The sequence below is a fragment of the Moschus berezovskii genome, chromosome 1, assembly GCF_049115385.1.
Source record: "Moschus berezovskii isolate FMDL1 chromosome 1, NW_MosBer_1.0, whole genome shotgun sequence".
Lineage (NCBI taxonomy): Eukaryota > Metazoa > Chordata > Mammalia > Artiodactyla > Moschidae > Moschus > Moschus berezovskii.
In genome coordinates, this window is record NC_142460.1 from 74,846,199 (window position 1) to 74,873,796 (window position 27,598).

Genomic DNA, 27,598 nt, shown 5'->3' on the forward strand with positions numbered 1-27,598 from the left:
TGAACTTCCAGATGTTCAAGCTGGTTATAGAAAAGGCAGAGGAACCAGAGATCAAATTGCCAACATCCGCTGGATCATGGAGAAAGCAAGAGAGTTGGAGAAAAACATCTATTTCTGCTTTATTGACTATGCCAAAGCCTTTGACTGTGTGGATCACAATAAACTGTGGAAAAGTCTGAAAGAGATGGGAATACCAGACCACATGACCTGCCTCTTGAGAAACCTGTACGCAGGTCAGGAAGCAACAGTTAGAACTGGACATGGAACAACAGACTGGTTCCAAATAGGAAAAGGAGTATGTCAAGGCTGTATATTGTCACCCTGCTTATTTAACTTATATGCAGAGTACATCATGAGGAACACTGGGCTGGAAGAAGCACAAGCTGGAATCAAGATTGCTGAGGGAAATATCAATAATCTCAGATGACACCACCCTTATGGCAGAAAGTGAAGAGGAACTCAAAAGCCTCTTGATGAAAGTGAAAGAGGAGAGTGAAAAAGTTGGCTTCAAGCTCAACACTCAGAAAACTAAGATCATGGCATCTGGTCCCATCACTTCATGGGAAATAGATGGGGAAACAGTGGAAACAGTGTCAGACTTCATTTCTTTGAGCTCCAAAATCACTGAAGATGGTGACTGCAGCCATGAAATCAAAAGATGCTTACTCCTTGGAAGGAAAATTATGACCAACCTAGATAGCATATTAAAAAGCAGAGACATTACTTTGCCAACAAAGGTTCATCTAGTCAAGGCTATGGTTTTTCCAGTAGCCATGTATGGATGTGAGAGTTGGACTGTGAAGAAAGCTGAGCACCGAAGAATTGATGCTTTTGAACTGTGGTGTTGGAGAAGACTCTTGAGAGTCCCTTGGACTGCAAGGAGATCCAACCAGTCCATTCTAAAGGAGATCAGTCCTGGGTGTTCATTGGAAGGACTGATGCTGAAGCTGAAACTCCAATACTTTGGCCACCTCATATGAAGAGCTGACTCATTGGAAAAGTCTCTGATGCTGGGAGGTATTGGGGGCAGGAGGAGAAGGGGACGACAGAGAATGAGATGGCTGGATGGAATCACCAACTCGGTGGACTTGAGTTTGAGTGAACTCCAGGAGTTGGTGATGGACAGGGAGGCGTGGCTTGCTGCAATTCATGGGGTCGCAAAGAGTCAGACACAACTGAGCGACTGAACTGAGCTGAACTGAAGATCCCAAGATTTCTAAAATCTTTACTTTGAAAAATGTAAAATCACCTAGCTGAAATTCTTACCTAAAGAATAATTCTTTCTACAATCTAGTTTCTTTTAGGTTCTTTTAGGGACAAATTTGTCCTCATCTTGAATGAGAGTGCCTTTTACTGCTTCATTAATTTCATGCCACACTCAGAACTCTGAGTTGGTGTATTATACCTTATGTCATGTGTCTGGAGAAACTAAACTTCCTATCCTGGACATGCTGGATTTAGTATTCTGGACATCAAACCTGCTAAATGGACCAGGGACTGGTTCAATCAAAGGAAGCTATGTGAGGGATCAAACCTTTCCAAACTCTTGTCTTGTTCCTAGACTCTGTCCAATAAGGAAGCTTTGAAATTGATGGTGGAAAATCCACCCTTCATGAAGCCAATACTAAATATACATGGCCAAGTCAGCTCAATAGATCTCAGACATAACCTGAGCAACACTGGACTGTTGCTTCAGTTCTCCAGAACACCCCAGCCATGGAGAAAACACTGAGACAAAAGTGACAGCGAGCATGCTGTATGGTCCCTGCTCTGTGACTTCTCTGAGTATCCGTATCTTAAACATCAATGGAAAAGGTAATCTGTGTGTCTCTGAAAAAAATAGCAAAACACTCTCATGCTGAGCTTGTCTTCTACTTCTATCCAGCCATTCAAATTCTGCCCTCTAGAATTCCAACCATCACACGGCAGCCTTTCAAGTTTTCACTTACTCTTCTCTCATTCACAACATGATGCTCAATTCCATTAATTAGCCCCTACCGGAGAGTTACCTTACTATGAGCCAGGAAGTCACCTTCACTTCTAAAGCATCCTCATCTTAATATCACCCTCCAGACATGTTGTAAGCAGGACACGGTTTATTAGCATCTTGTTCTGTTCACTAAGTTCCATAAACATTTTCAGCAACCCGATCATCCTACCAGCTTGTATCAGGCTTGTGGTCAATGAAAATACCTAGTTTTTTTCATGTAAATCAGTATTCAGTCTAGTATTAATATATTAACACAAATAGATTTTAAAAATCTAAATTCAGGACTGTACATATTTATATTATGTTTATCTTTTGTACTTCAACTCATATTCATATTGTGCCTGATATAAGATATTCCTCCTAGTTAAGGGTCAATTATGAACTCAAAATTGCTTTTTATCCAAATTATTGATAAACATACTGAACAGAATATGATTAAGGGATTAAAAATTCCCCTCAGTCCCTTTTTAAATTTGTGAAAGACACTGGGATAAAGAAGCTACAGTAATTGTTAAGTCAATTCACACAGCTAAAATCCAATGTTCTTTTTTATGTTTGCAATAAAAGCACAGAAAAATGACTGATGTATAGATATGTATTCTTACAAATAATATCTAGTGTTCATTTCTAGAAGTATACTGGAGCTTGGGTGGTCAAATGGACAGAGTATTTAAACATTTTTAATATATTTAAAAATATATTAAAATTTCTATTTAGTTTCTACTCTGGTCACATAGGGTCATTCCCAGCTTTTAATTTGTTCTGATACGGCCATTAGAGATGGAGTGCCTCTCAGGGAAGAAATGAAGGGTGACCCCACAAGTGGTGAGATAACAAGGATAGAACTTCACATATTTCTTACATAAAAGTTTTGCCACTAGGGAACCTGTGAGGAAAATAATATGCAAGTAAATAAAGCAAACGGAGAGAAAGTTAAGCCTAAGGGATAAAGCCATGGAAAATTAAATCTGTCCTTACTGTGGATACCAAATATCAGATTTAACAGTTTATCAGAGCCCCGTGTAACACATGGCAAAGGTTCAAGCCTCCTTAAGTATCTTTTAAGGAATAAAATAAATATTTATATTATATCTATTCCTGGAAAGATATATCTAAAAATAGTACATTGAAATGTGCATTTAAAAAATTCACCAGGATGGGAAACAGCCATCACTTGATTTAAGTAATTTAGGTAGATAAAATTCAATTTAATAAAATTCCCCCAGAAAATAGACACAAACCCACATTTTCCATTGGCTTAAACCATTTTTTACCCAAACTCCCTAAGAGAGAAATAATTTAATTTGAAAAGATCAGTTATATTGATTGATCCAGAAGACTCTTGGTACTTCCCAGAAGAATGAGGCTGATGAAAAGAAGTATCACTTTGATATGAATTTGGGAATAAATAGATTTACAGAGTAAGTCTCAGGCTTCGTATACTTCATTTTTCAAAATATGACCTGCACTATAATCAGAAATCAAAAGTAAAGCTTTTGAGGAATCCACTGGTGTGTGTTCAGCTCATCCAATTCAAAGATCACAATTTTTAATATCAGTATTGACATGAGTGATTGCAAGGCCTCAGAACAGCAACTTTTTTCAAGAAAATAAGACAACATAACAAATGTGGGTCTATTATATAGAATTAGTGTGCTGCTGGGGAAGGAGCATGGAATTTGAATTGATAAAGAATTCAGAGTAAGAAAATTTGAGTTCTTATCCAGTTCTGACAGTTATTTATTTCTAAATAATGATAAAACATAACCCACAGTGTCACTGCAAAAGTCAACTAAAATAATGCATATCAGAGGGTATATATATATATATATATATATATATATATATACACATACACACACACACAATGTACAAGCATTAAATGTTCCTACCAGTAGATAGTAAACTGAACGCTAGAGCTAATCTTATCTTTCTAGCACAATCTCAGACTCACAGAAAGTTTTGATAAATGTTTAGTAAATAAATGAATGACCACCCACATATTACACACTAAAAAAGACTATCATGATTGCACACATAGTTGTACAAGGTAAGTTATACCATATGCAAATATAAGCTTAAAAAAGCTTATGCTAAAATATAAATTAGATGCACATTTGTACATATATTCTTTCTATATATAAAATATACACATACATATATGTATATGATTTAATAGTTCAAACACATTGTATAAAAAGAAAATATAGGAGAACTGACTTTTTTAAATAGAACCTATCACAATCAAAGCACCTAGGATTCAGTGCAGTAAATAAAAATTCCTACTTGAGGGGGACCATCTGACTGACAGTGTTCACTACAGCATATTGCTTTTATGGCCAAATATTTGTTTCATATGATTACTCTTCAGCAAACCTTCCAGAATGCAGTTCAAATTTTATTTGCCATTGTAAAACTCTTCCAATCAAATTAACAATTGGGGTTGAGGGGTATTTTACAAATGAAAACTCTATGAACACAACTGAATGAACGTGAATTACCTGGGTCTGTAGAGGCAATAGCATAGGTATTTTGTTCTAACTCTTTTGGCCTGAATGAATATTCTCATCCAAGGATCAAAATATAGAACAGATGAATAGGCTCTGAAAGACCATCTCTCTGGAAAACTAGGAAAGAAAATAATTGAATATAATAATGACATTATGTGAGAAGAAAAAAATAAGACTACCAAGTCAAAATGATTACCACTAGCAACTCCAGAAAGTTTTTTCCTAAACCTAATGACATGACAAATACCAGCAAATCTTAAAACCCTCACAGACCGCTAAATACAAGGGCTTACCTGTATAACCTACAGTTAGATTAGAACTGCCCGCAATGCAAGAGACCTGGGTTGGGATGAGCCCCTGGAGAAGGATGTGGCAACCCACTCCAGTATTCTTGCATGGAGAATACCCTTGGACAGAGAAACATAGTGGGCTAAAGTCCATGGGGTCGCAAAAAGTTGGACACGACTGAGCAACAAAGCACACAGATTAGTACTGAACTTTGGTTGGCAACTAATTGATTCTAAGTAGACTTACATCAATGGAGAAGGAAATGGCAACCTACTCCAGTACTTCTGCCTGGAGAATTCCTTGGACAGAGGAGCCTGGTGGGTTACAGTTCATGGGGTCACAGCCGGACACGACTGAGCAATCCACACACACACACAGACTTACTTTTGTAAGTAAGAAATGATACTTTTCACTAAAACTATCGGCCCAGAAGGACAAAATCACATCAAATAAACAAAATAATTCCCTTGCTTAAGCATAACAGAATCTAGGCCCACATGAATGAAATACATTTCCATGAAGTTACTCTGCAGAGAGAAATACAATAAACTGTTCAATTTGCCTTGAAAATTATGAACAAGAAACATAAAACTACATTCTATAACTGAAATAAGTATTAACATAAGGATTAAAGTAAATATTAATGGCTAGTTGAAGGGAGGAATCCAACAATGGAAGTGAAAAATAAAAAGAGAAAAGTAAAGGATGGGAAGGCAATGAAATTGAAGCGGAACAACGGAAACAGCCTATGAAGAAAACTGCTCTTGTAAAACCGCATGGTGTTGAGGAGTCTTTGTGTTGCCGTATACCAACAACTCCAGGGACCTTCAATATTAAAGTATATTTACAAACTGTAAATCTTCTCCAAATAGACAAGAAATAAAGACCAAAAAAAAGGCCTAGCCATGCTGAAGAAGCAGCACTCTTCATCTACTAGGTCCAAGAAAAGACTGCTATGAAGGCTATAAGACACAAACAAAAAGCAGGGAGTAGTAAACCTATCATTTTTAAAATCCCAACTCAGTCCAGAGGGAGGCAAGCTGATGGAAAAGAAATATAAAGCCTGTCTGGGTGGGGGTGTTGCTCCATGGGTCACAATGTTGGCAGTTACTCAGTGAGAAAGAACATAACTCCAAGGAATTTATAAAAATGACGACAAACCCCACAGGCTTGCAATCTAAGGATTTCCTGGTTGGTTGTAAGTTCCTCCAGGCAGGATCTGAAGCTCCTTATAAATCCATTAATTGTTTAAAAATAAATTCTTTTAAAGTAAGCCTTCAGTAGAATTTCCCAATATTAATTGTATAAAAGTATCTAGTCATGGCTGTTGTTGTTCAGTCACTAAGTTGTGTCTGACTCTTTGCAACCACATGGACTGTAGCCCGCCAGGCTCCTCTGACCATAGTATTCTCCAGGCAAGAATACTGGAGTGGATTGCCATTTCCTTCTCCAGGGGATCTTCTTGACCCAGGGATCGAATGTGGGTCTCCTGCATTGCAGGCAGATTCTTTACCATCTGAACCACCAGGGAAACCCAAGGTTAATCACAGTGGTCATTAAATGGCAAATATGAGTGTAGCTTTAATGTGACAAGAAAGGCTATGTGCATGACAGTATAGCACTGCAATAATGAAGTTGATTATTAGAATACCAGAAGCTGTACACACAAGTCCTCACCTGTAAAGAGAAAAAAAAGTCACCCCAGGACACTATAAAAATTCTGAGTACTTTTCCCATTATTCAAATCCTTTCTGGATCTCCTGATTTGAAATTGCCCTTACAGCTAGAAGCGTTCTTTTAACTTTCCTCAAAGCTAATACTTCTCTGTCATTTGAAGGTAAAAGTCAAAAGTAATTCAGAGCCAAGTTTGAGAATTTGAGAAATATGGTAAAAGATCAAACTGAGTTAGACAAGTTTTGATTAAAAAAACATCACACAAATATAAAATAAGGACACGAATCCTTCTACCTCTTAATAGGTCATTTTCTACTCATTCAATAAATATTCAATGAACATTCACAGCAAGTGTGTAGGGGATCCTTAAGACCTTCCTCTGTGAGCAGGGGAATGCACTAGAAAGTCTCATGGGACTTAGCATATAACTGTACTCAAGGCTAAGATTTATCATGGAGATGTATAAGGATATACAGGAACTCTTACAGAAAAGATAACGGTGTCTCATGTTCTCTCCCTCTCATGAAGGGTCACACAGACAATACTCTTCTGCAGCTATAAATATGTAGCAACATGTGTGTGATGCTTCTGCCTAGGGAAGCCCGTTAAGAGAGTGAATACTCAAGGGTTTTTTGTCTTTATTTGTTGTTTCTGTCTTTGTTTTTCCCCTGGGGCTGGTCATATAAGCACCCTCTGCCTAGCATGTATGAAAATTCCAGAGTCCCAGAAATAATGTAGATCTTCAGCATAAATCAGGTTACTTGCACAGTCTGTACACAGTGAGCCACCTTTATCTGTTAGAGAAAGTTCTGTATCAGTGATGGGGGACTGTTTACCAGCTAAGTTCCCAGAAGCCAGCCAAGGGTCAATCTTGCAAACAAACCTTTTAATATTAACTTCCCATTTACTTGTGACTAACAGAATGGCAATAATTCTTATGCTATTATGATGTCTCAGTGATAGCAAAAGAAGGCTAAATAGGAAATCTGTATATGACATAGGCCAATCAATGTCATTTTCAAATGCTTTTACATGATTCTTAAGGTCCTTCATGACCCTGACCCCACTTAATTTTCTAGCCTCGTCTCCTGACAGCTTCAGTCCAGCCATTCAGGACTACTGACTTCTCCAGATATGGGATCAAGCTTTATAATCCTCAAGCCTTGGCACATTTCAATTCATTGGCCATTTTCAGTTACCTCCTCTTCACGCTTCAGGAGATCTCATTTGCTGTCAAAGCCTTCCCTCACTCCCCAGGACTGGGTGAATCACTCTCTTCCAGAGCTTCCCTCCTTCTGCGCCTCCCTTTCACAGCACTGGGCTTCCCAGTGACTCAGCAGTAAAGAATCTGCCTTCAGTGCAGGAGACCTGGGTCCAATCCTTGGGTGGAGAAGATACCCTGGGAGGAGGGCATGGCAACCCACTGGAGTGGGAAAATTCCATGGACAGAGGAGCCTGGCGGGCTACAGTCCATAGGGTCAAAAAAGAGTCCATAGGGTCAAAAACATGACTGAAGTTACTGAGCACGCCACTTAGTCTTGTGTGCACTAAGTGCACACCACTTAGTCTTGTCACTGCCTGTTTACCTACTGTATTCCCATCAGGCTGTACCCTCTATGAGACTATCATCCCCATCAATAAGTATTTGTTGAATAAGTGAATACAGAGGAGTCTCTGTTGTTTTTCAGTTGCTAAGTTGGATCTGACATTTTGCAGTCTCATGGATTGCAGCACACCAGGTTCCTCTGTCCTCCACTATCCCAGAGTTTGTTCAAATTCATGTCCATTGAGTTGGTGATGTTATCTACCCATTTCATCCTCAGCTGTCCCCTTCTCCTTTTTCCTTCAATATTTTCCAGTATCAGGATCTTTTCCAGTGAGTCAGCTCTTTGCATCTGGTGGCCAAAGTACTGGAGCTTCAGCTTCAGCATCTGTCCTTCCAATGAATATTCAGGATTGATTTCCTTTAGGACTAACTGGTTTGATCTATCTCCGTGCAGTTCAAGAGACTCTCAAGAGTCTTCTCCAACACCACAATTCAAAAGTATCAATTCTTTGGGTTGTTGGAAAAGGGTGTTTGCTATGACCAAGCATGCTCTCTTGCCAAAACTCGGTTAGCCTTTGCCTGGCTTCATTTTGTACTCCAGGGCCTAAACTTGCCTGTTACTCCATGTATCTCTTGACTTCCAACTTTTGTATTCCAATCCTCTTTGATGAAAAGGACAACTTTTTCTGGTCTTAGTTCTAGAAGGTCTTGTAGGTCTTCATAGCACCACCATTCAGCTTCTTCGGCATCAGTGGTTGGGGCATGGACCTGGATTACTATGATGTTAAATGGTTTGCTTTGGAAATGAACTGAGATCATTCTATCGTTTTTGAGGCTGCACCCAAGTACTGCATTTCAGACTCTTCTGTTGACTATGAGGGCTACTCCATTTCTTCTAAGGGATTCTTGCCCACAGTAGTAGATATAATGGTCATCTGAATTAAATTCACCCATTCCCATCCATTTTAATTCACTGATTCCTAATATGACAATGTTCAATCTTGCCATCTCCTGCTCGGCCACTTCCAATTTACCTTGATTTGTGGAACCAACATTCCAGGTTCCTATGCAATGTTGTTCCTTACAGCATCAGACTTTACTTTCACCACCAGACATCCACAACTGAGCATCATTTCTGCGTAATCACCATCCACTATTCCCCAGTAGTATACTGGACACCTCCCATCCTGGGGGGCTCATCTTTCAGCATATCTTTTTACCTCCTCATACTGTCCATGGGGTTCTCCAGGCAAGAATATTGGAGTGGGTATCCTTCCACAGTTCAGAAAATGACTCTAAAATCCAGGTATTGGACTAAATTAGATCCCTTCTGGAATATCTCAGAGGTGCCATATTTCTACTCATGAAAACATTGTATGTTATAACCAAAACACTTTTCTAAATTTACTGCCAAAGTCCCTAAAAAATCTCTGAAGATTTTTTGAAGTTGAAACTAGCAAGGCCTAAATTACCTTGAATATATAGAAGTGCATAAAGATTTTTAACTAGTTTAAGTACCAAATTTAACCTTAAGGTAGATTATACCTAAGAGAAATGTCAACTCAAAGAGGTAATTTAAAAGGAAAGTTATACGCTTGGCAAAGTAATGAAAGTGCTTCTACCATAACCATAGTACAGTAAGCAGCACATTATAACAATCTGAAGCTGTAACTTTTGATGTGTTCCCAGGCAGCTCAGTTAAGACATAAACTGGAGACATTACAGAATGCTGCCCTATGACTGTCAATTTAGAAATACACTGACAATATGGCACCTAATTTCAAAACATTACTTAGTACAAAATTTCAACTCTGTGACTCTGTATTATATCATTGCTTTCAGAACTGCTTTGTCAGATGCGTTCCTCTAGTTGCCTGAGATCTGGAACTGTGATGGATTCCAGGGGTACGAAAGGCTATTTTGATGGCAGTCAATTCCATGACATGCCTTTTTTTGTCATGAATCTGTGACAAGAGTCCATGCTTTCTTCCATTTTATCATAAGGGTTGAATATGTTAAGAGATAATAAGTAACTGAAAGCAACATGGGTACAAGGAAATCACATGCACAACAGACCAGATGAAATGGTCATATGATCCTAGCCCCCACAAAAAGGAAAAACGCTACAGGAGCGATTAAGCCTTCACAATTTGAAAACATAATTCACAAAGACACATACACCCCAATGTTCATTGCGGCATTATTTACAATAGCCAGGACATGGAGCAACCTAAATGCCTGGCAACAAATGAACAGATTAAGAAGATGTGTTACACTTATATACAATGCGATATTACTCAGTCATGAAAAGGAACAAATTTGAATCAGTTCTAGTGAGGTGGCAGAACCTAGAGTCTGTCATACAGACTAAAGTAAGTCAGAAAGAGAAAAACAAATATCACATAATTATGCATATATATGGAATCTAGAAAAATGGTATTGATGAACCTATTTGTGAAGGAAGAATAGAGACACAGATGATGAGAAAGACTTGTGGACACAGGGCGGGAAGGAGAGGGTGCGGCGAATTGAGAGAGTAACACTGACATATATACATTACCATATGTGGGAAGCTGCTGTATAAGCACAGGAAGCTCAACTTGGTGCTCTGTGATGACTTAGATGGGTGGGGCTGGTGGGGAGCTTGGGAGGGAGGCTCAAGAGGGAGAAGATACACATATACATATAGCTGCTTCCCTTGTGGCTCAGCTGGTAAAGAATCCATCTGCAATGCAGGAGACCTGAGTTCGATCACTGAGTTGGGAAGAACCCCTGGAGAAGAGAAAGGCTACCCACTCCAGTATTCTGGCCTGGAGAACTCCATGGACTGGTATAGTCCCTGAGGTTGCAAAGAGTCGGACTCGACTGAGCAACTTTCACTCCATAACTGATTCACACTGTTGTACAGCAAAAACTAATACAACACTGTAAAGCAATTGTATTCAATAAAAAAAGAGAATATTTTACATAAAACTCCATACCAGTAAATTTGAAAATCTAAACAAAATGAGTATTTTTAATAAGAAATTATAAATGATAAATCTGCCCTAATAATTTTAAATTTTGAATAGATTAACAGTTATAACCCAATTGAAAAGTAACAAAAGTAAAAAAAGTAGTAATAGGACCACAAAATTTTCAGGGAACTTCTATCCAACCTATAGGTAAACAAAAGATTCATTTTATATAAATTCTTTTAAACTAACAAAAGAGGTGAAAATCTTTCCAGCTCATCCTACTATAGACTATACACCAATAGTAAGATAAGGATAATAAAAGCATAATTATAGCCAGTCTCATATGTAGACATAGAGCAAAGAAACATTAAATAAAATACTAGCAAAATTAACACAGTGAATAATACATCATAAACTAGTTGGGTTTATTTGAACAAAGCAAGGATGGTTCAACATTATAAACTCTAATACAATAGTACATTGCTTTAACAGATTAAAGGAGAAAAACTAATCTAAATCACTTCAACAGATATCAGAAAGCACTGATTAAAATTTAATACCCATTTTCTGATGTAAAAAATAAATAAAAGGAACTCAATAAACTAGAAATAACTGCCTTCCTGAAACAGAAAAGGCATTGATTTGAAGGAATAATAACTAGAATAATCATCACACCTAATAGTCAAATGTAAAAAAACTCAATAAGACAAAAACAAGATAAAAAAAGCATGTCCGCTATTACCACTTCTATTTAACTAGCTAATTAGTTAAAACAAGGAATAAAGAAATAATAAGTAGATGGCTGGAAGGCATCACTGACTCAGTGGACATGAGTTTGAACAAATTCAGGGAGATAGTGAAGGTCAGGGAAGCCTGGCATTCTGCAGTTCATGGGGTCGCAAAAAGACATGACTTAGCTAATGAACAACAGAAATGAAGACATAAAACCATCACTGTTTGAAAATAAAAACTACATATAAAATTTAACTGAAAACTATTAGAATAAAATAGTTCAGTAAATGGTGAGATATAAAATCAACAGGCAAACATGCTTTGCCATCAGTAAACTAACAAATAATTTGAAAAAGCAATGAAGAAAAAAATGTCTTATCTGAATGCTAAGAAGAGTCAGAAAATGCCCAAGAATAAACCTAACAAGAAATATACAAGACCTAAGTGAAGAAATAATAATAGCTAACAATTACTGGGTATGTACAATGTGCCAAAGAAGAATTTAAGCACTTTTTACATCATATATTGTTTAATCTTCACAACAACCCTGTGATATAATACCATTACTATCATTACCATTTACAAATGAGTAAATTGAGGCTCTTGGAGGTTAACTACCTTCCCCATCAAAACACAGCAGGTAGAACTACAAATTGAACTCAGTCTAACTGTTCTTAATTAGTATGATATACTATGCTGCTATAAAACTCCACTCAACTATATAAAAGCAGACAGGAATAAGGACCAAAACATAAATATGCTAGTTCTCCCCCAATTAATCCATAAATTCAATGGACTACCAGTAAAAAATCCAAGAATTTTTTATAATAAAACTTGAAAAGTTTATTTTAAATATTCAGAACATCTAAAAGTACAGGCAATTTTTAAAAAGTTTACGGGTAGTCTTACCAAATAACAAAATGCATTATAAGGGCTATAGCAGTTAAGAAATTCTAATGGGGCAGGAATAAAAAATTATATCAGTGAAAAGGGACAGACTGTCTAGAAATAGACCCACGAATGCTGGCAATCTAGTTTATATTAACAATACACTTCAAATAAGTAAAAAAGGCTGGATTATTTTTTAAATTCTATATTCTTTAGGAAAGCACAAAATTAATCTATCTTTCCCCATGCATATAAACTTCAAAAATAAATCCCAGATGGATTAAAAGGCTATATGGAAATAAATTACAAATATTAAAAGAAATGATAAGAAAACATATTTGGCTAAGGACGAACTTTCTGAGTTCAGAATGCAAAAGAAGCAGAGAAAGGAAAGTATTAGTATTAACAGATTTGACCTAAAAAATCAAAAATTTCTGTAAGACAAAGGACAATACTAACAATATTAAAAGTCAAGGGTGGAGCTTCCCTGGTGGCTCAGAAGTAAAGAATCTGCCTGCAAATGCAGGAGACACGGGTTCGATACCTGCCAGGAAGATTCCAGATGCCACGGAGCAACTAAACCTGACACCGTAGTTACTGAGCCTATGCTTTAGAGCCTAGGGGCCACAACTACTGAGCCCAGGTTCTGCAACTACTGAAGACCCCATGACCTAGAGGCTGTGCTCTGCAACAAGAGAAGCCACCACATGAGAAGACCATGCACTGCAGCTAAAGAATAGCCCCGATGCAAGTGGAGAAAGCCCGCACGGAGCAATGAAAACCAGCACAGTCAAAAATAAATTAAAAAATAAATACATTTTTTAAAAAAGTCAAGTGGTAAAAAAGGAAAGGAGGTGTATGTTTATAAAAAGCCAAAGAAAGCGTCCTTGGGCTGATGCACTGGTGAATTTGCATCAACATTTGTTCATTGTATTAATGTCGATATCCTGGTTATGATATTATAGTTTTGCAAAATGCCACCACTGCGAAAGGGTACACAGCCTCTCTGTATTGCTTCTTATTACTGCATGTGAGTCTATAATTATCTCAATAAACGTTTCAATTTAAAAAGGCCAAGTGTCAGTCTGTGTGTGGCTAAAGTCAACTCAGTAGTGTCTGACTCCTTGCGACCTCAAGGACTGTAGCCCACCAGGTTCTCTGTCCATGTGACTCTCCAGGCAAGAACACTTGAGTGGGTTGCCATTTCCTCCTCCATGGGATCTTCTTGACTTAGGGATTGAACCCGCGCCTCTTGATTCTCTTACATTGGTAGGCAGATTCTTTACCATTGTACCACCTGGGAAGAGTGTCAGACTAGAGGAAAATGTTTACTTCATATTTAACACCCAAAGTATTAATAGCTATACTACATTAAATATTCCTAAAAATCAACATGAAAAACTCTATAAAAGAAACATAAGCAAAACACACAAATTATGGAATTAAGTGTCCAAAAAACATGAAACTATACTCAATTTTTTCAATAATTAGGAGGAAAATGGAGTGCCAAGAAATATTTAATCTACCTGCTAATTTTTTTTAAGTAACAAAAATTCATTATCTCACAGTTCTAGAAGCTAGAACTGCGAGACAAAGATGTCAGCATAGTTGGTTTTTCTGTGTGAGCTGTGGAGAAAAATCTGTTTCATGAGTTTTGCCTAGGTTCTAAGAATTTGCTACTTGGCAACATTTTTAAAGATTGATTACAACAAATCATGGTGAGAATCAGGGCACTGAGAAAATTCAGACCATTCGTTAGGTGTATAGAAATGTAAGCATTTCACACAGCACTTTAGTACTATTTAAATTAAAAATTACTACCACTTAATCTAGCAATAATTCTTCTAAGAAAATGAAAGAAGCATTTGTACATGTGCCCTAAAATAAAACAATCAGCATTGTTGAAAGAGTGAAAAAAATGAAGCTTAATCAATAGAGGAGCATTGATATATATCACATTATACATTATATTGTAGTGTACAGTAACTGAATATTACACAAAATTGTTATATACCAATAAACAGTAATTGATCACTATACAGCTATTTCAAAAATAAGGTATAGAATTTTTAAAAGAGTCATATTTTAGAATGAAGTGCAGCTTTATCTTCTAAAGGGAACCAGGGTCTCTTGGAGAAATGACTGCAGTGCTACAGCAGGGAAAAAAGGTAAGTAATATGAGTCCAGAACATCTTGTGGTTCCAGCAAGTACAAAAGTGTTTTAAAATGATGGTGACATGAAAAGAACAGAAGATTCAGCTTGAACAGGCTCCCACTAGCCAAAGCCAAATTTAGAACAACTTTAGCCAAATAATTTATATAGGCAGTAAGAGATTATAACCTTTAAAATAGAATAAAAAAGAATCCAAGGATCCAAACTACATATAAAAAGAGGAAGAGCAAGAGGTTGAAAGATAAAGCAAATGTGGTAAAATACTAACATCTGTGGAATCGTAGTGAAGTATATTGGAATTCTTAGTATTGTCTTTGCAACCCTTTTGAAAAGTCCAAATTATTTCAAAAAAGGTAAAAAAGAAAAAAAAATCTGCATTAAATTTAATACAAATTGACAATTACTGAGAAGAAAACTAGATGATATATTTAAAAACTCAAGGTGCAGAATAATTTCTCTAGAAAAAGAGGTTAAAAGGAACTGGGGTGGAAAATGAAGACGCACTGTCACACTGATCTGTACGTTTATGAAGTTCGATTGGTTTTCAATAAATTAATATATGTATACAACTTGAAGCCCCTCCCGTCATACACACTCCATCCTCTTCCCCAAAGATTAATGCCCCTGGAACAGGTGATGGACCACCAGGTAAACAAGCAAGAGTGAGATGTAGTAAAGAGAACTAATACACAAATCCAGGATTCACTGCCATATCTTACATGCAATTGCAAAGTCTTTATTACAAAATTATAATTTCATACCAGTATCCACATAATGGGCTTCCCTGGTGGCTCAGATGGTAAATAATCTGTCTGCAATGTGGGAGACCTGGGTTCTATACCTGGGTCGGGAAAATCCCCTAGAGAAGGGGATGGCAACCCACTCCAGTATTCTTGTCTGGAGAATTCCATAGACAGAGGAGCCTGGAAGGTTACAATCCATGGGGTCACAAAGAGTCAGACACAACTGAACGCCTGACACGTCCACATAATAAGGTTATATGTCTTATAAATGAAATTTAAAACATCCAAATTACAGAACTGCAATTTCACACCTGGCATCTACATAAACTCTCTGAGTAAGGAATGTCAAAGCAGAATGACAACGCTGTAGATTTTGTATATGCCAATTTACACTAACCACATATGAGGTTAATGATGGGCACTGACTCATTTTAAAACCTTCCACCAGTTTGTCATCTTGCACTTTCTTAGTCCTACTACCCTCCATCAATATATAACCTTTGAAAATGACTTTTAATTTTAATAATCTGTTTGACTGTGATTGAAGGTTACTAACAACCACCAGTGAGAAGGTAAAAATGGATTAACTTGATTCTGTCTTGATTCTATTCTGCACAAATAGACTACTTCAAGGAAAAAAAAAACAGTTTGGTGGGAGAAAATATTACAAAGGTTTGAGGTGTGGGACTTGGTTCAGAGTTCCAAAAACTATCATAACATAAATAATCAAAAATTGGGGTGTCCCTGGTGGCTCAGTGGTAACGAATCCACCTGCCAATGCAGGAAATGTGGGTTCAATCCCTGATCTGGGAAGATCCCACATGCTGCAGAGCAACCAAGCCCATGCACCACATCCATTGAGCCGGTGCTCTAGAGCCTGGGAACTGCAACTACTGAGCCCAAGTGTCGCAACTACTGTGCTCTGCAATAAGAGAAGTCACAGCAAACAGAAGCCCCCACAACACAACTAGAGAGTTGCCCCCCTCACCTCAATTAGAGAAAAGCCCACACAAAGATTCAGAACAGCTTAAAATAGATAATAAATTTTTAAAAATTTGTCTAAACAGACCCAAAAGAGACATCTTGTTTTCTGTTATTAGTTCACTTTTATTTCTTTAATATTTAGTATTCTCAGTCCTCTCCAGCTCCTCCATTTTGGTCCAAATTTTGATTTGTTACAAAGCTATATTTCATGCCATCTTCTTTCCTTTCGAGAACTCTGCCTAAGTTTAACATGATATAATTCAACACTATTCTTTTTCTATAGCTACAACTCTGCATGATCTTCTCTTGCACTCGCCACATACCACAATCACAGATCCAAGCTCCAGTTTAATATATCACACATTAAATGCAAACGTATGCCTCATCTCGTTGCATGAGGTGGCCAAAGTATTGCAGTTTCAGCTTTAGCATCAGTCCTTCCAATGAACGCCCAGAATTGATCTCCTTTAGAATGGACTGGTTGGATCTCCTTGCAGTCCAAGGGACTCTCAAGAGTCTTCTCCAATACCACAGTTCAAAAGCATCAATTCTTCGGCGATCAACTTTCTTCACAGTCCAACTCTCACATCCATACATGACCACTGGAAAAACCATAGCCTTGACTAGATGGACCTTTGTTGGCAAAGTAACATCTCTGCTTTTTAATATACTATCAAGGTTGGTCATAACTTTCCTTCCAAGGAGTAAGCGTCTTTTAATTTCATGGCTGCAATCAGTATCTGCAGTGATTTTGGAGCCCAAAAAAATAAAGTCTGACACTGTTTCCACTGTTTTTCCATCTATTTCCCATGAAGTGATGGGACCAGATGCCATGATCTTTGTTTTCTGAATGTTGAGCTTCAAGCCAACCTTTTCACTCTCCTCTTTCACTTTCATCAAGAGGCTTTTGAGTTCCTCTTCACTTTCTGCCATAAGGGTAGTGTCATCTGCATATCTGAGGTTATTGATCTTTCTCCCGGCAATCTTGATTCCAGCTTGTGCTTCTTCCAGCCCAGCGTTCCTCATGATGTGCTCTGCAGAGTTGACTCACTGGAAAAGACTCTGATGCTAGGAAAGGTTGGGAGCGGGAGGAGAAGGGGACGACAGAGAATGAGATGGCTGGATGGCATCACCGACTCTGTGGACATGAGTTTCAGTGAACTCCGGGAGTTGGTGATGGACAGGGAGGCCTGGCGTGCTGTGATTCATGGGGTCGTGGAGAGTCGGACAAGACTGAGTGACTGAACTGAACTGAACTGAACTGATGCCTCATCTGCATTCTGAAATTGTGAGATGACTGTGACATACCTACATATAATTTTTCTTAAGTGAAAGCAGTTCATCTTTAGACTGATACTGCCAAAGTACAAGCCATCGCCCTGTGCTTGAATATCACACTTAATGAAATTTTCATGAGGCTACTGTCATCTTGAAACAAGGCCCTACCAATGGTCAGATTACTACTGTTAGAGCCTCAGCCTAAGGTAGAATGATGAAGGATTTTGATTCCTAAGTTTAAAATAATAAATTAAAATATTGGTGATGCCAAATAGTCCCAAAAACTGTATGAAAGTTCAGATCCTTTGAACTCACCGATTCCCTTCCTGGGAATCTGTCTTAAGAAAATAATTCAAAAAATAAAAAAAATATGTTTACAAATATGTTTATTTCAACATTACCCACAAATAGTGTGAAACATTGAGAACTATGTTACTATACAAAAATGCAGGAATTGTTATATAACTTATGATGAATCAATGCAATGGCCACTTATCAAGAAATCATGAAACAAGGCTTATTAAGACTATAAATATAACTTAGAATAAAATTTAGAAGTAAATCGTAAATGAAAAAAGAAAAATGAGAAACTACACTTAAAAACACTAAAATGGACAAATATAAATTAATAATTATGATATAGAAATTCTTTTCCTTAAAAAGTTTTAAAATATCATTTTACTTTTGATTTTACAATAAGAAAAACTGGAAGAAAATAAACTATACCAGAAAATCATTCTCTGAAGCCAAACGAAGCCTGAAAGCTTGGGTTTTCCTATTCCTATTGTAGAGAATTAAATTATTTTCAGAATTGGCAGGACCACACCATCTAAAACTAAAGGTGAAAATTAGTTCAAAACCTTGAAACTTGTTTTTGGACAGATGTCAAATCATGTCCAGTGGCTTCAAAGAGATACAATAGCCAGAATAGAAAGAAGTAGTGAAAAAGTTGTTTTATTACAAACCACTTATTCTTAAAACCAAGATATGTAAACTGTAGTTGATTAGAAGTTCAAAGATCAGAAGTCATAAATGGAAAAGGAGTCAGAAAAAGATTCATCTTGGACCATATGCAATCTTTCAGCCTCAAGATTTAATAGTTCTACTAATCCCTTAGTGAAGAAGAATTAGATGTTATTGTCAGAATGCACTGACTTTTTAGAAGAGAAAACTGTGGCATTATTACTGCCTCCCCAGGAAGTAGTATTGCTCTCTCCACTTGGCACCAGCGACTACTTACAAAAGAAACCATGAAATGTATTGCATCTTTGGTACAGAAATTATGCCACCACTTTACAATAAATCCTTCCTCATAAAATCCCATCCTTGTCTTTAGAAAACTTTTCTTGTGATTGAAACATGAAAAATTTTGTTGAAAAATCAATCAAATAAAAAATTGCAGGGTGGTCAATGTTCCAAAGTGAAATTGTATATTTCCTAGGTCTGATCCATTTTCTTTATTTTGTAATTAACTGCCTAAACGCCTTAAGAGGGCTTCCCTGGTGGCTCAGATAGTAAATAATCTGCCTAAGATGTGGGAGACCTGGATTCAATCCCTGGGTTAGGAAGACACCCCTGGAGGAGACTATGGCAACCCACTCCAGTATTCTTGCCTGGAGAATCCCACGCACAGAGGAGCCTGTGGGGCTACAGTCCATGGGCTCGCAAAGAGTCGGATATGACTGAGCAACTAAGCACAGCACAGCAAATGCCTTAAGAAGCTTCTATCTTCATTAACGGAGAAGGCAATGGCAAGCCACTCCAGTACTCTTGCCTAGAAAATCCCATGGAGGGAGGAGCCTGGTAGGCTGCAGTCCGTGGGGTCGCTAAGGGTCGGACATGACTGAGCGACTTCACTTTCACTTTTCACTTTCACACATTGGAGAAGGAAATGGCAACCCACTCCAGTGTTCTTGCCTGGAGAATCCCAGGGACGGGGGAGCCTGGTGGGCTGCTGTCTATGGGGTCACACAGAGTCGGACATGACTGAAGTGACTTAGCAGCAGCAGCAGCAGCTTCATTAAACAATCTGGGAACAGTAGCAATTTTTCCCAAAGAATTAGCTGTCAAATTATTCCTCTAATAATATATTATTTTCTAATGCTAGTGTTGAAATGCTAAGGCATTCTGACAGATAACTGTTTGAAAATTTGAGCTCAAAGCTGTTAAGTAGTATGAAATACTGGTTTTGGAACCAGTTCTTAAGTAGAGGACAAGGCCAGCAAGAGAGGAGGAGACAGTAATGAAGGTGCCAGTAACAGTTCTGGGCACCCTTTCTGATACTGGCATATTAATGTTGGCAAAGGGGTTCCCAACACTTGTAGAACAGTAATTAGGTTGGACATTAAAAAAAAAATACCCTTCATTTCTGTGTAAAATGAGAATTCCACATTTTAGAATGAGATGAGAAAAAAAATACATTAGAAAAATATAGAAAAGATAATTTAAAGTGGGTTATCATATGTTAAAGTCTCTAACTGGGAGAAGAACTTTCAAAATTTCACCTCCAAGGAAAAAGAAAAAGTTGTCTAAGCTGATGTGCTTACTTGGGTTATTTGGTCAATGCTGCTGCTGCTGCTAAGTCACTTCAGTCGTGTCCGACTCTGTGCGACCCCACAGACAGCAGCCCACTAGGCTCCTCTGTCCCTGGGATTCTCCAGACAAGAATACTGGCGTGGGTTGCCATTTCCTTCTCCAATGCATGAAAGTGAAAAGTGAAAGTGAAGTCACTCAGTCATGTCCGACTCTTAGCGACCCCATGGACTGCAGCCTACCAGGCTCCTCCGTCCATATCTTAGTCTAAAACTTCACTGTCTAATATTGTAGCTTCTGACCATATGTGGCTATTGAGCACTAGTCCAAGTTGATATGTGGTACACGTGTAAACCACACTGGATTTCAAAGATTTGGAATGGAAAAAATTGAATGGAAAATGTCTTAATATTTTGCATACTGAAATTGAAATTATAATATTTTATATATACTTGATGAAATAAAAACATTGTTAAATTAACTACACCCATTTCTTTTTAATTTTCCTAATGTAGCTACTCATAAATTTAAGATGACATATATTGTTCAAATTTTTGGCTTTCACTATATTTCTACTGAACCACAATTGTTCATTAAATGAATCAGTCCAGATTAAATTCTTTTAAAATCCCTTCTAACTGTAGCATTCTGACACTAACAGAATAAAGGTTTAAGCTAATAAGCTTTTTTTTCCTTCTTTTTTCATTCCTTCTTCTTCTCATTAAAAGTTTTTTATTATTGGAATATAATTGCTTTACATGTTATATTCATGTCTGCTGTACAATAAAATACATCAGTTATATGTTTACATACATCTCCTCTCTCTTGAGCCTTCCTCCCATGCCAGCATTTGAGGTCTTGACACCAAGACTGGTGTTCAGTACCGAGCTCCCTGTGTTATACAGCACCTTCCCAGTAGCTACTTACTTCACACTTGGTAGTATATACATGTCAGGGCTACTCTCCCAATTTGTCTGCTAATAAGTTTTAAACACAAACTGAAATACAAAGTTACTTTAGAGAAATCTAGGTTTAATCACTATTTCATATTTCTCCACACTTTTTCACCCATGCCCCCGACTAATTTCTCATTCTGTTCCCTATGGATCCCCAATAGCCAAGAAAAAGGAATATCCATTTATTTATTTATAAACTGCAAGTAAGCAGTTCATAGGACCATTCTGAGCTGTCATTCGGTGATATTCCTCTGAATCACCTCTGAAATATATGAAAAATATTGATTCCTAGGCTTGATATCCAGAGATTCTGACTCAGTAGATGTGGGATAAGACAGGATCTTGTACTTCTCAAGAAACTGTCTCACAGGCTCAGCCAGATTTGGGAATCAGTGGTCCAGCCTAACATACTTTGTCTGTAACTAGGGTAAAATGAACGGCTCTAATGCTGAGGCCCAGTGGCCTCCGACCTGGAACCAGAATGCAGGTTTCCTAACCCCAGTTCACTGGCATTGTTGACACACGTTCTGACAAACATTCATATTACTCACTCTTCATGAGCTCCAGCTATCAGTATATCTTCTTTGTCAGTTTTGACATCCAACTCAGGTTCTCCACTAAGCAGAAGCTTCAAGTTATAAATAACCAGCAAAGTACCTAGTGGAAAAATAGATGTTTGACTTTTGTCAATATTTAACTACACTAAGCATCAGTCATGGTGCTATTATCTCACCTAGGGAATTAAGCCTGCTATAGACTAAATTTTCTTTTGTACTTCAGTAAATAAAATGCCTTGGTAAGTTCCAATATATATGTCTTACACATGTCTTATAGCAAATTCCACTTTCTGCCAAAGAGCATTGAGTTTCTATAGCATTGTGCTTCTTTTTAACTATTCAACTTCTTATGTCTTTCAGTGTGGATTCTGCTCATAATGTGCATTACAAAAACTGTTAGAAGCCTGAGCCAAATTTGTATTATAGGCAAAACTCTCATTGCCAGAAATGAAATCAGTGTACATAATTTTTACCATTTGTATAAATATGAAGTATTGCTTTTGTATAAATGTGTATAAATATGAAGTAGACACTAACAGAGGTATTGGTAAACTTTTTCTGTAAAGAGCAAGAAAACAAATATTTCAGACTTTGCAGGCCTCTTACAACTACTCACAACTCAGCTCTACAGTGTAGCATGAAAGATGCTGCAGGGAATACACAAATGAATGATGCAGCTATGTTCCAGTAAATGTTAATTAAGAAAAACAGCCACGGGGCCAATTTGACCTGCAAGCCCTAGCTTGCTGATCCCTGCGCTAAAGCACAGTAAACAAAAACAATCCAAATTGTTTATAAAGTTGATTATAATAAAAAGACAAACAGCACTGTCCGAGAAATTTGAAGAACAACCAATTACACTTTTCTTATTGGTAATAACTAAAATGGAGGGGAGAACAGCAGAGTGACTAAGAATCTGGACTTGGGAGCCTAAATACATGTGTCAATACCCTAGACCAACTATTTACTATCACAATGACTTCAGGTAAGTTTCCTAATCTATATGATAGAGCTCATGAGGCACTTAAAACACAAGGGTTGTTTTGAGGATTAAATGAGTTAATTTTTATAAAGCATTTAGAAAAGTGTTCAGGAAATAGTATATCTTTCAGTAGTATATATATATATTGGAGAAGGCAATGGCAAGCCACTCCAGTACTCTTGCCTAGAAAATCCCATGGATGGAGGAGCCTGGTGGGCTGCAGTCCGTGGGGTCGCTGGGGGTCAGACACGACTGAGCGACTTCACTTTCACTTTTCACTTTCACACATTGGAGAAGGAAATGGCAACCCACTCCAGTGTTCTTGCCTGGAGAATCCCAGGGACGGGGGAGCCTGGAGGGCTTCCGTCTATGGGGTCGCACAGAGTCGGACATGACTGAAGTGACTTAGCAGCAGCAGTATATATATATATTGATATATATATATCAATATTTCACAATTAGAAAGCAACTAAAGAGATTATACATTAACCATCCTTAAAGTACACAATGTATCTTAATGAAATGAATATTTAAGTGCCGTTATTTTTCGTCTATGAGAAAGGGAAAAGGATGATATAAAACATTACTTTTAAACAAACTGCCACAAGTTAGAGGAGAAATTTTCTATAAACATAACAAAACAGAATTTTAATATAAACAGAATAGAATTTTGCACATTAACATTAGAAAAAGCAGAATGCAAACAGCTTTCTCTAAAGCAGGAACCTTTTTGCTTCTAGAAATGAAAAGTGGTAGAAGTCTGGAGAAAGACTGGCACAGAAGCCTGGACTTGTTACTTTATAAACTGCTAACTCTTTTATAAACCCTGGGATCATCTAGTCTTGGATGCTGTAGTAAAGCATCTCCTGACGCAGAGAGATGGGGAGAGAGATTGTCTCTGGCACAGAGATTGTGATTCCCTATGACCATAGCCTGTGTCAAACTCTCCTTAACTGGTTTCACCAGGCTCTTACAAGTACAAACATTTCTCCCAGGGCCAGTGACTTAAGAGTTATTCCTGTTTGGATTCTCTAAGACAAAATTTATATAAATAAAATGAATAACTGCCCCATATGAGATTCCACATGGCATTTTAATAGAAACAAGTATGAAATCATATTTACAGTCTTTTGTATGACACTGAAAACAAACACTTCCACATTAAAATTTCAGGGTTGTGATGATCTTACCACATTTGCCATAGATCACATTAAACTGCTGCATCAATTCAGCTTCAGTTTTAAATGGAGAATATTTATAAATTATAGACAATTCTGTTGAGAATTTTTGAGAATCATCTGTGACAGATTCTCTGGTTCTTGTTAACCATGAAGGTATTGGAACCACAACCTATTAAAAAAAAAAAAACACATCAATTTACTACGAAATACAGAAATAAAAACCATCATTTTTTTTTTTGTCTGACCCTCATTTAGTCTATTTACCATCCAGTCAAATTATACAACACTAGATCCAACCAGTCCATCCTGAAGGAGATCAGTCCTGGGTGTTCATTGGAAGGACTGATGCTAAAGCCGAAACTCCAATACTTCGGCCACCTCATGCGACGAGTTGACTCACTGGAAAAGTCTCTGATGCTGGGAGGGATTGGGGGCAGGAGGAGAAGGGAACAACAGAGAATTAGATGGCTGGATGGCATCACTGACTCGATGGAAGTGGGTTTGAGTGAACTCCGGGAGTTGGTGATGGACAGGGAGGCCTGGCGTGCTGTGATTCATGGTGTCGCAGAGTCGGACACAACTGAGCGACTGAACTGAACTGAACTGAACTGGTTAAGAGTGTACTTGCCCCAGGTATTCCATTTTGATAAGGAAAAGGCACAAAACAAAAATGTATACTTAAGAGTTTTATTCTAAAATGTTCCACTACAGAACATGGTGACTGATGGAATCTACCTCAGCCCCCTACAGAATTATGGGTCAAATGGCAGAGGGAACAACAGTATCAGCATTTCAGAAGTTGAAAAGTATGACAGCATATCCAAGTAACCAATCCAAAGCCCATGCCAGAATGAGAAGCACTAGATTGATTTACAATTCAGAGCTCCCTCAAAGTCTCAGAGATTGATGGCATGAATCAGCTCTCGAGGTAGGGGTTTGAGAAGAGAGCTACAAGTAGTCCAGCTCCCCATCTGGCATTAGCTCCTCCCCCTCCTCCACAGGGACTGGATATTTACTCTCTGGAAAGAGTGGAACAAAGCATGTCTGGATTAGAGGATATGTAAGGCATGAGGAACGCTGGGCTGGAAGAAGCGCAAGCTGGAATCAAGATTGCTGGGAGAAATATCAATAAACTCAGATATGCAGATGACACTACCCTTATGGCAGAAAGTGAAGAGGAACTCAAAAGCCTCTTGATGAAAGTGAAAGAGGAGAGTGAAAAGGTTGGCTTGAAGTTCAACATTCAGAAAACAAAGATCATGGCATCTGGTCCCATCACTTCATGGGAAATAGATGGAAAAACAGTGGAAACAGTGTCAGACTTTATTTTTTTGGGCTCCAAAATCACTGCAGATGCTGATTGCAGCCATGAAATTAAAAGATGCTTGCTCCTTGGAAGGAAAGTTATGACCAACCTTGATAATATATTAAAAAGCAGAGACATTACTTTGCCAACCAAGGTCCATCTAGTCAAGGCTATGGTTTTTCCCGTGGTCATGTATGGATGTGAGAGTTGGACTGTGAAGAAAGCTGATCGCCGAAGAATCGATGCTTTTGAACTGTGGTGTTGGAGAAGACTCTTGAGAGTCCCTTATACTGCAAGGAGATCCAACCAGTCCATTCTAAAGGAGATCAATCCTGGATGTTCATTGGAGGGACTGATGCTACAGCTGAAACTGCAATACTTTGGCCACCTCATGAGACGAGTTGACTCACTGGAAAAGACTCTGATGCTGGGAAAGGTTGGGGGCGGGAGGAGAAAGGGACGACGGAGAATGAGATGGCTGGATGGCATCACCGACTCTGTGGACATGAGTTTGAGTGTACTCCGGGAGTTGGTGATGGACAGGGAGGCCTGGTGTGCTGTGATTCATGGGGTCACGGAGAGTCGGACACGACTGAGCGACTGAACTGAACTGAAGGCACAGTTGGCTGGAGAAGGCAATGGCACCCCACTCCAGTACTCTTGCCTGGAAAATCCCATGGACGGAGGAGCCTGGTGGGCTGCAGTCCATGGGGTCGCTAACAGTCGGACACGACTGAGCGACTTCACTTTCACTTTTCACTTTCATGCATTGGAGAAGGAAATGGCAACCCACTCCAGTGTTCTTGCCTGGAGAATCCCAGGGATGGGGTAGCCTGGTGGGCTGCCATCTATGGGGTCGCACAGAGTCGGACACGACTGAAGCAACTTAGCAGCAACAGCAAGGCACAGTTGGCAGGTGACCTTACTGAGACTGTGTGCTTAGTCACTCAGTCGTATCTGACATTTTGCGACCCCATGGACTGTAGCCCACCAGGCTCCTGTGTACCTTGCCTGGGGATTGTCCAGGCAAGAATACTGGAGTGAGTTGCCATGACCCTCCTCCAAGGGATATGCTCAACCCAGGGATAGAACCTAGGTCGCCCGCATTGCAGGTGGATTCTTTACCTTCTGAGCCACCAGGGAAGCCTATGAATACTGGAGTGGGTAGCCTATCCCTCCTCCCAGGAATTGAACTGGGGTCTCCTGCGTTGCAGGAAGATTCTTTACCAACTGAGCTACCAGGGAAACCTTAACTGAGATTAGAGGGATTCAATGAAAGTATACATATTGGATGCTGAGAACTGCAGATCTCTTCTCTCATTTGGCTCCCAGGTTCTGCCAGTTAGGCCTTCAGGTATAAGACTGTAGGAGTCTTCCTTGAGATACCTGACCAGCCCAGAGGGAAAGACATTAAGGAAAATTACACTGAAGATTTCTCAATAAAACAGCCCAGTATGTATTATTGCGACCTGCATGGCTGCCAAGCCCCACCCACACTCTCAGAGCTTTCAATTGGCATTTTATTGGACTAATCTTAAAGTATTCAAGATTAACAGTCATCTAAGAAAAGTGTCTAATGTGACAGACAGAGACCAAATAAACAAACACAAACAAAGCAACTCAGTGGTAACAAAAACCATAAGAGGAAGATGAAAATCTCAAGGGAAAAATTAATCACAGTTAGTATCTTCAGAGCTCTAAGCACAAATATTGTATATATGAAATAAGAACTATGTATCTTTCAAAAGGAATACTGAGAGACTAAAAAGACTCTTTAGAAATAAAGAACATGATTATAAACAAATGTCTGTAAGAGGGTTGGAAGATAAATGTTAGAAAATCTCACAGAAAACAAAACAAAAATTTAAGGATGGAAGATGGGAGAAAAAGGATAAGAAAATTAAAACCATCTTCAGACATCCACAAGCGAAGAACAAGTGTTGTAAAATGAGAGAAAAGATAATATAGATGGAAGAAAATCATCAAATATTACAGGAAAATTGCACAGAATTAAAGGACTTGAGTTTTCAGACTGAAACATTAAACAAGTACCTAGCACAATGGGTACAAATAAACCCATCCAAAATCAAAACACTGAAATCAGAACACTGGGGAGAAAGACCCTCAGAAAACAGACGGGAAGGGGAGAAGAATGGGTCACACAGAAGACCCAGGAAATACGATGGCTTCAGACTTCTCACTAACAACACTAGAAATCATATGACAATGGAGCAATGCCTTCAAAATCATGAAAGAAAATTCACTTGAAGAAAAAAACATCAAGACAAACTATCATTAAGTGTTTGGGGAGGAGAAAAACA

General features: G+C 38.3%; 1 protein-coding gene across 1 annotated transcript in view; it reads right to left on the reverse strand.

Annotated features, from left to right (window-relative positions):
• MORC1 (MORC family CW-type zinc finger 1) overlaps positions 1 to 27,598 on the reverse strand; it is a 169,967-nt gene that overhangs the window by 118,904 nt on the left and 23,465 nt on the right. Inside the window, exons 8-10 of the mRNA XM_088831653.1 lie at positions 23,981 to 24,140; positions 21,803 to 21,908; positions 4,492 to 4,617 (exon numbers count right to left, since the gene is read on the reverse strand). Of these exons, the coding sequence (XP_088687779.1) occupies positions 4,492 to 4,617; positions 21,803 to 21,908; positions 23,981 to 24,140 (392 nt within the window). The remainder of the gene's footprint in view (positions 1 to 4,491; positions 4,618 to 21,802; positions 21,909 to 23,980; positions 24,141 to 27,598) is intronic.